This window comes from Pipistrellus hanaki, assembly GCF_964339955.1.
Source record: "Pipistrellus hanaki genome assembly, chromosome: 16".
Lineage (NCBI taxonomy): Eukaryota > Metazoa > Chordata > Mammalia > Chiroptera > Vespertilionidae > Pipistrellus > Pipistrellus hanaki.
Genome location: NC_140518.1, coordinates 18,436,346 through 18,448,943, shown reverse-complemented (window position 1 = coordinate 18,448,943; position 12,598 = coordinate 18,436,346). Strand labels below are relative to the sequence as shown.

Here is a 12,598-nt window from a genome sequence, read left to right as displayed (position 1 = left end):
CCTTGACCGGAATCGAACCTATGACCTTTCAGTCCACAGGCTGACTGATGCTCTATCCACTGAGCCAAACCGGTTTCGGCTGTGTTATGCCTTTTTAAGCTTCTGCATTGTAAGGTTCCCTAGTTAAGGTATCAGCTATCAATTAAATAAACAACCTATTGGGCTGGGGACAGGAATGCTCATTGTTATTGGTGAAACTTTTATCTTGTGTGTTAAATGTTACTTTAGAGAAATACTAAATATAAGGTGATAGCAACAATAGCCTCTGATCTAAGTGCTTTGTGTTAACTCATTAAGTCTTACAATAACTTATGAAATACATGCTCTCATTTCCCATTTTTATAGGTTAAGTGTAGAGAAACTTGCCTAGGGTTCCATGACTTATAAGTAGAGGAGCTGAGATTTGAACCAAAGCAATGTAGTTTTTCAGCTCGCTCTTTTATCCTCTAGGCTAGCTGGAAGTAAGGTCAGTGTAGTCATTTGAGGGGTTTGGAGTCTAAACTGTCTGGGTAATGGTCTAGGTAATTGCCAGTTCTCTACAAATATGGATAATCCTGTTATCCATACCTTTCCCCCATTTTTCCCGTCCCACTCCCCAGGCAGTCTTTTCCATCAGTCTGTCTGCTTAAATTATCTTCCTCCCTTCCCAGAATGAAGACAACCTGTTTGCCCATGTTTGGCTACAAACATGTGCTGACACTCACTAACCAGGTGAACCGCTTCAATGAGGAGGTGAAGAAGCAGAGTGTGTCACGGAACCGAGACGGCCCAGAGGGCGGCTTTGATGCCATCATGCAGGCTACCGTCTGCGATGTGAGTCTGGAGGGCATGGAGTGCCACGTGTGGTTAGTGCAGATCGAATGGGGAATGAAGTGGTTCAACTGTGGGGATTTCCATGTGAAATAAGAGATAGGAAGTAAACAGAGCTTCATAGGCAAAAAACAAAACAAAACAAAACAAAACAAAAAACCACCAAAAACAAAAAAACAACTGAGTAGAGGCAAAAAAAAATTGCTCCTGATAAGCAACCTCTGCTTATATCTGCTCCCTGGCCAGAGCGGACAATTTTTTGAACCACTTGGTACCAGATGTTCTCTGGGAGAGCATTTTCTCCTCTTCTCTGGAAGTGTATCAGAATCAAGCTGGGTTAGCTGAACCTCGGGTAAGAAGGAAGATGTTAAACAAGGATTTCTTGTAGCCCAGCTCAGCTTTGCAGACGCAGGTGGGTTTCTAGGCGGCCGTATGATTATCACTGTGAAAGGTATATTTGGAATTGAATCGTGTCTCTCGACTGCTTGCACTAATCAGCCATGAGACTGTTTTCCTAAGAAACAGAAACCCGGAGAATCCAAGATGGCTGCTCGGGTAGGCAACTAGCCGCAGCCGCACACAACAATTTTAATAAAATACAACTAAAATATAAAATGGACATTACCCAGAACTACAGGAAAGTCGACTGACTGGAAATCCTACAACAAGAAGCAAGGAGAAAACCAGAAGGAAGCACGGAGGAGCTGTAAAAGCCCAAGGTACGGAGACACGCAGCGCGCGAGAAGAGGACGGAGCCGGAGAGGAGGGAGGCCGAGTGCCTGGCGGGCGTTCCCTAGCGGAAAGGAGATAAAACTCCGACTGTGCTGGGCCCCTGACTGCTCTGAACCCCCGTTCTGGGCCAGACCCCGGGGACTCAGGCTCAGCCATAGGGAGCTGGGCTGTAAGTCGGAACCCCGGGGTAGCGGAGAAAGGAGGTCCCGGAGGCGCGCACACTGCCCCCAGAGAAGGGACGGTCGGCTGTGCCGCGGGATTGCCCTGACGGGAAGGAGACTGGGGCTCCAGACTGCTGTGAACGCCACCTCCAACTCCACTTCCAACTGAACTGAACCCCAATACCGGGCTCATTGTGGGAGAGCATAGACTGTTTGGCAGCAGGCGAAAATCGAGGGCACCTTTCCCTCAGAGGCGCCGGCAGCGAGCACTGAAGGACCCGCATAGGGCGGGGCTGACGGAAGCCAAAGCTGCAGGCTCCACCCTGAAATCCCGTCCCATCTGTAACTGCGACATACGACAACAAAATAGATCACAAACGAAAGAAATGGAGAACAAAAAGCGTCTGGATATAGAGTTCAAATCTACGCTTATAAGGTTTTTCAAGAATTTCCTAGAAAAGATGGATAAGGCCTATGAGGATATGAAAAGAGACCATCAAGAAATGATAAGGGAACAACAAGAAATAAAGAATACATTGTCTGAAATAAAAAATATTCTACAGAGTCCTAAAAACAGAAGGGAAGATCGCAAGAATCAAGTCAAAGATTTGGAACAAAAAGAGCCAGAAGACACTCCTCCATAGAAGCTAGAAGGCAAGAGAATCCAGAAAATTGAAGATAATGTAAGAAACCTCTGGGACAACTTCAAGCGAACCAACATCAGAATTATGGGGGTTCCAGAAGATGAGAGAGAGCAAGATATCGAAAACATACTGAAAGAAATAGTGACAGAAAACTTCCCCCACCTGGTGAAAGAATTTGACCTACAAGTCCAGGAAGTGCACAGAACTCCAAACAAAAGGAATCCAAAGAGGACCACACCGAGACACATCATTATTAAAATTCCAAGAGCAAAAGATAAAGAGAGAATATTAAAAGAAGCAAGAGCAAAGAAGGTAGTAATTTATAAAGGAGCACCTATACGATTGTCAGCTGACTTCTCAACAGAAACCATGCAGGCCAGAAGGGAATGGCAAGAAATATACAAGGTGATGAATAGCAAGAACCTACAGCCAAAAATAAGCTACCCAGCGAAGCTATCACTCAGAATCGAAGGCCAGATAAAGAGCTTCACTAATAAAAAAAAGCTAAAGGAGTTCATCACCACCAAACCAGAATTATATGAATTGCTGAAGGGGGTTCTTTCAGAAGAGAAAGTAAACAAAGATAAAAATTATGAACAACAAATACGTAATTATCAACAAGTGAATCTAAAAACCAAGGAAATTAAAAAAATCTGATGAACAATATTAACTGTTGAATATAATAGAATCAGAGATATGGAAGGGGAGTGAACTGACGATTCTTGGGGAAAAGGGGAGAGGGGGGCGTGGGAAGAGACTGAACATAAACTGTGCACCTATGGTTGAGGACAATGGGGAGAGGGGAAAGGGCAGAGGGTGGGGTGGGAACCTGGTGGAGGAGAGCAATGGGGGGGGGGGGGGAAGGAACATTTGTAATAATATGAAAAATAAAAACTTAAAAAAAAAAAAAAAAAAAAAAGAAACAGAAACCCCTGATGAGGAAGTTTCAGCTTGTGTTCCAAGCACTGGGACTGAGGCCCTTCACCAAGAGAACGTGCTCAGACCTTCAGGCAGGGAGGTCCTTGGGTCTTTGTTTTCTGCCAGTGAGACATCTAAAGTTGTTTTCCTGCCCAGCTGGTTTGGCTCAGTGAATAGACTGAAGGGTCCCGGGTTTAATTCCTTCAAGGGCACATGTTCGGGTTGTGAGCTCGATCCCCAGTGGGGGGTGTGCAGGAGGCAGCAGATCAATGATTCTTGTAATTGAGTTTCTTTATATATATATATTTTATTGATTTTGTACAGAGAGGAAGGGGAAGAGAGAGAGAGCTAGAAATATCGATGAGAGAGTCATCGATCAGCTGCCTCTTGCACACCCCTTACTGGGGATATGCCCGCAACCAAGGTACATGCCCTTGACCGGAATCGAACCCGGGACCCTTCAGTCCCCAAGCTGACGCTCTATCCATTGAGCCAAACCGGTTTCGGCTCGTAATTGAGTTTCTATCTCTCTCTTCCTCTCCCTTCCTCTCTGAAAATCAATAAAAAATATTTTTAAAGTTGCTTTCCCTCTTTTGCCCCCCCCCCCCATTTTTTTTTTTAAACAGGAGAAGATTGGCTGGAGGAATGATGCATCCCACTTGCTGGTGTTTACCACTGATGCCAAGACCCATATAGCACTGGATGGAAGGCTAGCAGGCATTGTCCAGCCCAATGATGGGCAGTGCCATGTTGGCAGTGACAACCATTACTCTGCCTCCACTACCATGGTAAGATTCTTGGTTTTTGTTGTTATTTTAAATATATTTTTATTGATTTCAGAGAGGGAGACACAGTGAGAGATAGAACATCAATGATGAGAGAAAATCATTGATTGGCTGCCTCCTGCACGTCCCACACTGGGGATCGAGCCTACAACCTGGGCATGTGCCCTGACTCGGAATTGAACTGTGACTTCCTGGTTCATAAGTCAATGCTCAACCCTTGAGGATTGAGCCTGCAACAGTTGGGCATATTTCCTTGACTGGAGTTGAACCCAAAACGCCTCTCCCCCTTCTTCTCCCCTCTCCCCCCGGGTCCATAGGCCAATGCTCTATCGCTGAGCCAAACCAGCTTAGGACTCACATCCTCTCTTTTTATAGGATTATCCCTCTTTGGGGCTGATGACGGAGAAGCTGTCCCAGAAAAACATCAATCTGATCTTTGCAGTGACTGAAGCAGTAGTCAATCTCTACCAGGTAACCATGCCGTCAGGGCTTCCTAGAATGGGGGTGGGAGTGGGAGTGAGAGTGGGAGTGGGAATGGGGCTGTTATGGGAGGATTTATCTTAAGGAACCAGCATTGACCATGGTTCCCAACCAGGAAAGACGCTCCTACAACCTGTTCCCAGGGGCTAATGATTTCTTTCCAACTTTGACCAGTAGGGGTGTGTCCATGTTTGCTGTGGGGAAGAGGAGCAAGTCAGTGGGGTAAGGGTTGAGAGAGGTGTTCTCTAATTTTGCTCAGTGCTGAGAAACTGCTAGATTTATTCCTGGGAGTGACAGGACAAATATCCTCTTTTTCTCCTCAATCTTCATTTCAAGACCCTTCATCTGATTAGGGGAGGGCTTTTGGAGACATTCATTCAGTCAGTCTTGGATATTTTTGTCTTCCTTTCTAGAACTATAGTGAGCTCATCCCAGGGACTACAGTGGGGGTTCTGTCTGCTAATTCCAGCAATGTTCTCCAGCTCATTGTGGATGCCTATGGGGTAAGTGTCTTACACTGGGAAAGGGCCTGCTAAGAGTTCACCTCACGTGGCATTTACCCAGGAGGACTCAGATTTGTGAGTCCTGGCTGCTGGTTTACCTAGGATCCTTCCTCTTGTTCATCGAGGGGCCGGGTGATGGCCAGCACTGAGAGGAATGAGGCCTTCTGAGAAAGAAATGGCTCAGAAGGAAAGCCATTAGGAACAGTGGGTGAAGTGCTTAGTTGATGGTAAAAGGGAAAGAGAGGATCAGGGTAAGGATGAGAAAGGAGCAGAGTCCTGAAATTAGAGGAAGAGACTGAGTGAGGGAGAGCTGGGCTCCAGCAAGAGGGAAAAAGAGGGAGCTGAACCACAAGGAAGGTTAGGCTGATTAAAAAAAAAAAAATGAGGTAGAAATTGCTACTGCCCAAGGTGACCAGCATTAGCACGTCCCTTTCGCACATCCAAGAGGCCTACAGGAGGGTGGAGCTGGTATAGATGTTATCCAGACTGACCTAGACACAAGTGAGGAGAGAGGGAGGGAGCAGGGCCTGGGCTGGAAATATAGCAGGTGACAGGCTCCTAGGGGGACTCTGGCAACTTCCAAGTGAACCTCAGCCTCTGGCACTGCAGGGTCAGTCCAGAGTCACCTGGGAGATTCTGCTTGGGATGGAATCGGCACCTGCCCATTTCCTCTCAGTCCATTTCCTTACCTTCTTTTGCTCAGAAAATCCGTTCTAAAGTCGAGCTGGAGGTACGTGACCTCCCCGAGGAGTTGTCTCTATCCTTCAACGCCACTTGTCTCAACAACGAGGTCATCCCAGGCCTTAAGTCTTGTGTTGGACTCAAGATTGGAGACACGGTAAGGAGGTCTGAGCAGGGGCTGACCTTGGCCTGTGCCCTGGAGTATCTGGGGGAGTACCCCACCCCTTCCTTCTTTCCTGCACCTTCTTCCTGCAGGTCATTATCACTTAGATGCAATGGAGCTAAGGCTTCTGTTGCCTAAACTTTCTCCATCTCTTAAGTGAACTTCATTGTCAGGATTTTTAAAAACTTGAGATGAGGTTACCTCTGTTTATTTATACACAGTTGATTGCCAATGAAAATATTTCTTACCTTCAGCCCCTAACCAGTCTCCAACTCTGCCCCACCCCCCAAGGTAAAGCCTTTCTTTCCTCTACAGTGTAAAATAGTGGTGTCTTCTATAAGCATTTATTGAGCACTGACTTTGGGCCAGACATTATTCTAGTTGCTGAAGATTCAATAGCAAATGGAACAGGCAAAAATACCCGCCCTGATGGAATTTCAGAAGGCAAATGTTCATTTTGCCCCTCCCGTCCCTCTACAGCTTTCCTTACTTAGTCATTGGTGCTCCTCTGTTTCTGTCTAAGGGGAGACGGGTTGGTGAAGGCAGATGGAGGAACGGGGGGGGGGGGGGGGGGGGAGGGGGAGGGGGATATTTACATATCCTTTAAAAAAATATATATATATATATTGATTTTTTACAGAGAGGAAGAGAGAGGGATAGAGAGTTAGAAACATCGATGAGAGAGAATCATCGGTCAGCTGCCTCTTGCACACTCCTACTGGGCACCTAGTTTGGGTATTCCTTGGCAGAGCAGAGAACAGCTTATTTTCAGGGCTGGAGTGTTAACAATGTCTTCCTGCATTTGAATACGACCTTCTTTTCCACCCAGGTTAGCTTCAGCATCGAGGCCAAGGTGCGAGGCTGCCCCCAGGAGAAGGAGAAGTCCTTCACCATCAAGCCTGTGGGCTTCAAGGATAGCCTCTCGGTCCAGGTCACCTTCGACTGTGACTGTGCCTGCCAGGCCCACGCCGAGCCCTTCAGCCGCCGCTGCAACAACGGCAACGGGACCTTTGAGTGCGGGGTGTGCCGCTGCGGGCCGGGCTGGCTGGGCTCCCAGTGTGAGTGCTCGGAGGAGGACTACCGCCCCTCCCAGCAGGACGAGTGCAGCCCCCAGGAGGGCCAGCCTGTCTGCAGCCAGCGGGGCGAGTGTCTCTGCGGCCAGTGCGTCTGCCACAGCAGTGACTTTGGCAAGATCTCGGGCAAGTACTGCGAGTGCGATGACTTCTCCTGTGTCCGCTACAAGGGGGAGATGTGCTCGGGTGAGTAGGACTGTGTACCCCTCCCATCCGGACACCCGCACACACTCACACATCTGAGCTCGAGGTGGGCTCGGGAAGGCCCATGGGGCAGAGCTGAGTAGACGGTGTTCTACTCCGGTGGGAGAAGGCAGAAATGAGGTTCTCTCTCATGCCTCTCAGCTCCCTCTGTCCTTGTTCGTGGGGTACAGGGACATTTGCTCAGACGAAGGAGTGGGGAAACCTGAAGGTGAAGATAGTTTTGTCTTTTCTTTCATCTGCCCTCTACCTGATATTGTAAGTCATTGGTTCTTCATTGTTTTGAGGATACAGACCAATCCTTTTTCAAGGGAAAAGAAAAATCACTGACCGATGGTAATTAAGTTTCTAGTATTTATAGATTTGGAAAATACACGATGTCAGAATATACCATGAAGTAGGTAATAATTATCTTACATGGATTTTTTTTTTTAAATCACAAAAATACTTGGGAAATAGTAATGGATACCCAAGGCATTGGAGCACATTTAAGGAGCCAAGTGCACTTGGCACTATGACTGGAAAACAGAAAGCTCTTATTAAATGTTGGCCCTATTTTGTTATCACTATTGGCGTAACTATTACTTTTTGGGTTCTAGATCTGTGCTGATCAAATGGTAGCCACTGGCCACATGTGGTTATATAAATCTAAACTAATCAACTCGGTTAATTAAAATTTAAAATTAGAAACTCAGTTCTTCTGTTGCTCAGGAGTCACATGTGGCCAGTGGCCACCACGATGGACAGCACAGATGTATACTGAATAGCACTGCCGTAGAGAGTCCCGGCCTGCTGACTGGGAATTATAATATTGAGTCCTACCTGCAGGATACTGAGTTGTTGTCCTTCTCATTACAACAATCAGTAAAATCTTGGCCCATTGATCATCTCAAACTGGCTTCTCCTTGTCCCAAAGACCACTCCTGGGGTACTTCCCCGGCTAGAAAAAGTTGAGCTGGTGTTGATGCAGTCTTTATCTGCACTGACAACACTCTGGGAGGCAAATAGGCCGTCTGGATTGTTCCCAGGGCACTGGGAAACGGGTTTGCACTGGGCTGTAACCACTGTGGTTTAATCCTTCTTGTGACAGATTGAAGATGTTTGCAAATTGGTTGGAACTGGTGTATGGGTGTATTGTGTGGCCAAACAGAGATTTTAATTGGCTTCTAGGGTGATCAAATCCATGACCCAAGTTGGCTTCATTTGCATTGTGTTCTAACCATCTGAGCTCATCCACCAGATGTTCACTTTAACATCAGCCTCTAAAAAGACTTGATTACAAAGGTAAATCTGTGTCATTCTAAAGCATGTCCAAGTAATATAAAAATGGCTCCTTTTTGTTATCAATGTTGTTTCCTTTACTCATGCCAACAAAATATGAGAGAGGTTGGAGAAAAGGATATCAGAGCAGTTAATTGAGAGATCAGACACACACACACACACACACACACACACACACACACACACACTGGCAGTTTGAATTTGGAGATGAGGCAGGAGTTTAAGTTCATTTTAGTATTTAATGATATTTACATCATATTCGAAGTACCAAAGGGAATTGGTAAATTAACGTGGGAGATCCCTTGTGGGGGAGGTTGGGGCTGAAGGGGAGAGGGTTGTTGGAGGACAGGCCTACAGATAGCCCACTGTGGGCCCCAGGACAGAGGGGGGTGCACTAGGCTTCCATGGCTTCATTGTTCCTGGCCTGGTGTGAGGTCGTGTGGGAGGGATCTCCGCAGAGTGTTTCCTCTGGCTGCCAGCCCCACTGAAGCCACAGAATGTAGCTGCTGGGGCCGCAGCTCCGGTTCCTGCCTCCCCCCAGGGCTGCAGCCTCACCGTGAGGGAGCCACAGCAGCCGCAGCAGCCTCTCTGAGGCTCCCCTCCCCCACTTCCTGCCAGGGTTCTGGGTGCCCCCTGGTCTTAGGGCTGGACCCTGTGGTGCCGTCATCACATTCCCCAGGGACAGATCCTCGGGGACACACCATCATTGGGCACCTGCCCTGTGCCAGGCGCTCAGTCCATATGGGTGAGCAGGGGTCATGCATGATTCCTACACTCTCTGAGCTTAGAGCCCAGCTGGCTCTTGTCCCTCCCCAGAGCTGCTGGCCTGTCGTCTATTCTTTGTTGCAAACAGGGGCTCATTAGGCAGGAGGGCTATGGCTTGGCCATTTCTCTAACTCCTGGCCTCCCCCCTCCTCTCCTTCCCAATGGAGGCACGCATGGCCTTTGTGGTTGCACCTTGTCAAACACAGGGAGTGCATCTTTGTCCCGGTGAGACCCTCCCACCTACCACATCCCTGAACATAGTATGAGTGCCTCCCCCGCCTCATGAGCCAGGTTCTGGGCTGTGTGCGGTGGTGATGTGGAATAGAGAGGCATGATAAGACATTTGCCCTTCAGTCACTTACCTGAACATAAGTCACAACACAAGGCACCACCTTCCAGATCCGAGAAGAGAGGTCCTTGGGGAGTTCCCCGCAGAGACTCACTATGGACACGCGAGCCTGGGTGGCTTCATGGAGGAGGTGGGATAATATCAAAGGAAGGGCTGGCTCATCAAGGAGAGGCGCAGAGAGATAGTTCATCTCAGAAGGGCAAGCTGCATGGGAAGAGCCACTGCGCTTTCCCTGACCTGAACTAAGGGTCCCTCCTTGTTGCCTTCTGCCCTACTTTCTTCCTCTTTCTCACACTTTCTCTTCATTTACCCGCCCCCACCTTCCTCTGACTTTCCTATGAACCCAGACCCAGCCACCCTGTTGCTGGAGGGGTGCCAGTCCTGTAACATTACTGCACTGTGGCTTCCTTTTCAGGGTTGACCCTGCCAGGGCTGGGGGTCAGCCGGCTGGCTCTGGCCTGCCACTTCCCCTCCAACTCCCTCCCTGGCCGGCCTTTCCTCAAAGATCACTTTGTTTAGCTTCACAAAGGAAACACTCTGGGACAAGGGTTTCTGAGGAGGCTGAGGTCTCTGAGGGCTGCCAGGCCTCTGTGGTGTCCGCCTTTCGCTGTCCGGGAGCCATGGCCAAACGGTGGGTGTAGTGGGTACTGCGGGCCCCCCTCTGCTGGCTGGCACACCCTTTCCCCAGACACTGTCAGGGCTGCTCATAATAGTGCACAGCTGCCCTTCCTCTGGAGAATTATCTTCTGCTGACAGGAGCCCTCAGACATTGGCCAATGACCAACGGATAAAGGGTTACACAAGACCAGGTCCCTTGCCTCAAAGGTGAGCTAGGTCTGTGGTGTCATTCATCTCCGGAGCCCGCCCACCGTGGGATCAGGCCAAAGGGAGTCTCCAACTGAAACCACACTCCTGCCAGCCTTTGACTCCTGCCCTGCCCTGCATCCCTTCTTCCCTTCTACTAAGTCACTTGAACAAGAATTCTCCCCATAAGCTGTACTTCGAGGAAACCCAACCTCTTTCTTCTTTCTCCACCTTCTGCCAGCCCTGTGTCTCTGCTTACATAGACTGGGCAGCTGTGGCAGATGAGGTTGATTCCCCCATCCTTCCTGACAGATACTCAGACATTTCTTTCCAGGGCAGTGAGGGTGTGTGTCTGAGTCTCGAATGCCTGTGTGGTTACTAGAGGATGGTGCTGGGGTCGCTGGCAGAGGCACCTGTAGTGGCCGAGAGACATTAGTAAGACCCACTGGGGAGGGAGAGTGGCGAGCTTACTGCTGTTTGAGCCTGGCCATGGACACCCCTCCTCCGGCAGCATGCAGCCTGTCTATTCTCACAGACCCATTCAGGGTACTTCCCCCCTGATCCCTGCCTTTCCTCTGATTAACAATCAGATTTTTATTAGTCATCCACTTCCTCCTGATTCAGAGTCCTGGGGCATGAGTCATCTTTATGCAGGTTTAGGAACCATGATTTAAAGCTTTTTAAAATGAATATCAGGGGAATATAGCATTGAGAGATATTGTCAGCATTTAAACAGTATAAGTCCCATCCTAGTCTCTCTCCCCTCCCTACACACATGCAGTAAAGGGAATAGGTCTTTTCAACCAGGGCTGATGGCTCTACAATAATGCGATCATACGACACAGAGCACACGTTTCCAGGAATTTAACTGGGATGTAACCTTCATGACAGAAGGGACCCTGCCTGTCTTGTCCACTGCGGAATCTCCAGTGCCCAGCATGTGGTGTGAGCTCAGTAAATATTTGTTGAATGAGTGGATAAATAAACATTAACTGCATGCCTATTCTGTATCAGATGTTATGCTAATCGTCATTGATGCAAACGTGAATATTTGGTGCTGGTTGTGTACTGGAACTACCAGGGGGAACACTTTGTAAAGTACATCTGAAACTAACTCAAAATATTGAACGTCAACTGTGATTGGAAAAAAATGAAAAGTTAATACGATATGTGCTCTCCCATCAAGGAACTCACAATCTAGAAAGAGAAACAGATAGACAAGCAAAAGGGTGACCATAAAGGTTAAAATAGAGGTATATTCTAGTATAAGTGCTGGCAGAACACATGACTGACTATTGATTTGGCCTGCGGAGGTCAGAGAGGGAGGAACATCTGAGTTGAGCCATAAGGGTGAGTGGGAGTTTGGTAGTGGTCACAGGAAGAAGAGGAGTCTAGACAGAGGGAACGGCATGAATAGAGGCATGAGGATATGAAGAGTGTGTGGAAGATGGTGAGCAGTTCCGTGTGGTGGCTAGTGTGCGGCAAGTGAGGCGGGGGCTGAGAGAGAAAGCTGGGAAGCAGGTTGAGCCACTGATGTGGGGTGGGGCCCTCACCCCCTCACCCACTGCTCTGCCCCACTGGGCTGTGTGTTTTCAGGCCACGGCCAGTGCAGCTGTGGGGACTGCCTGTGTGACTCCGACTGGACCGGCTACTACTGTAACTGCACCACGCGCACCGACACCTGCATGTCCAGCAACGGGCTGCTGTGCAGCGGCCGGGGCAAATGCGAGTGCGGCAGCTGCGTCTGCATCCAGCCGGGCTCCTACGGAACCACCTGCGAGAAGTGTCCCACCTGCCCTGATGCCTGTACCTTTAAGAAGTGAGTGAGCAGGGGAGTGAGTTGGAGAGAGTTGGGTGTGAGATTGGGAAGGGGGCGGGTGGAGAGGGTCCCTCAGACTAGAGTCCCCAGGTTCAGTCTCTTACTCACCAAAGCTTTACGGGGAGGAGTCTGCTCCAGCCACATGGCTCGCTTTCCTCTTTCACTGAGAACTTTGGGGAAAGGTGGAGGTGGAGCCAACCATGAAGGAGTCAGTGTGGTACCAGACGGACCCCAGGTGGAGAAACCCCTCTTCTAGGGTAGCATCCTGAATCCCTCCCTGATTGGGAGAAAGGCTACACGGATTACTTCCGGGGAACATTCAAGTGCTGATGTTCTGATTCTGTGGGAGATGTGGGGCTGGAGCTACACTAAGGCAGTGGTCGGCACACTCTTTAGTCAACAGAGCCAAATATCAACAGTACAACGATT

At 48.8% G+C, this 12,598-nt stretch overlaps 1 protein-coding gene across 1 annotated transcript in view; it reads left to right on the top strand.

Annotated features, from left to right (window-relative positions):
* ITGB3 (integrin subunit beta 3) overlaps positions 1 to 12,598 on the top strand; it is a 52,729-nt gene that overhangs the window by 27,632 nt on the left and 12,499 nt on the right. The window contains exons 5-11 of the mRNA XM_084861719.1: positions 651 to 813; positions 3,892 to 4,053; positions 4,426 to 4,521; positions 4,944 to 5,033; positions 5,737 to 5,871; positions 6,707 to 7,136; positions 11,947 to 12,169. Coding sequence (XP_084717845.1) covers positions 651 to 813; positions 3,892 to 4,053; positions 4,426 to 4,521; positions 4,944 to 5,033; positions 5,737 to 5,871; positions 6,707 to 7,136; positions 11,947 to 12,169 — 1,299 coding nt within the window. The remainder of the gene's footprint in view (positions 1 to 650; positions 814 to 3,891; positions 4,054 to 4,425; positions 4,522 to 4,943; positions 5,034 to 5,736; positions 5,872 to 6,706; positions 7,137 to 11,946; positions 12,170 to 12,598) is intronic.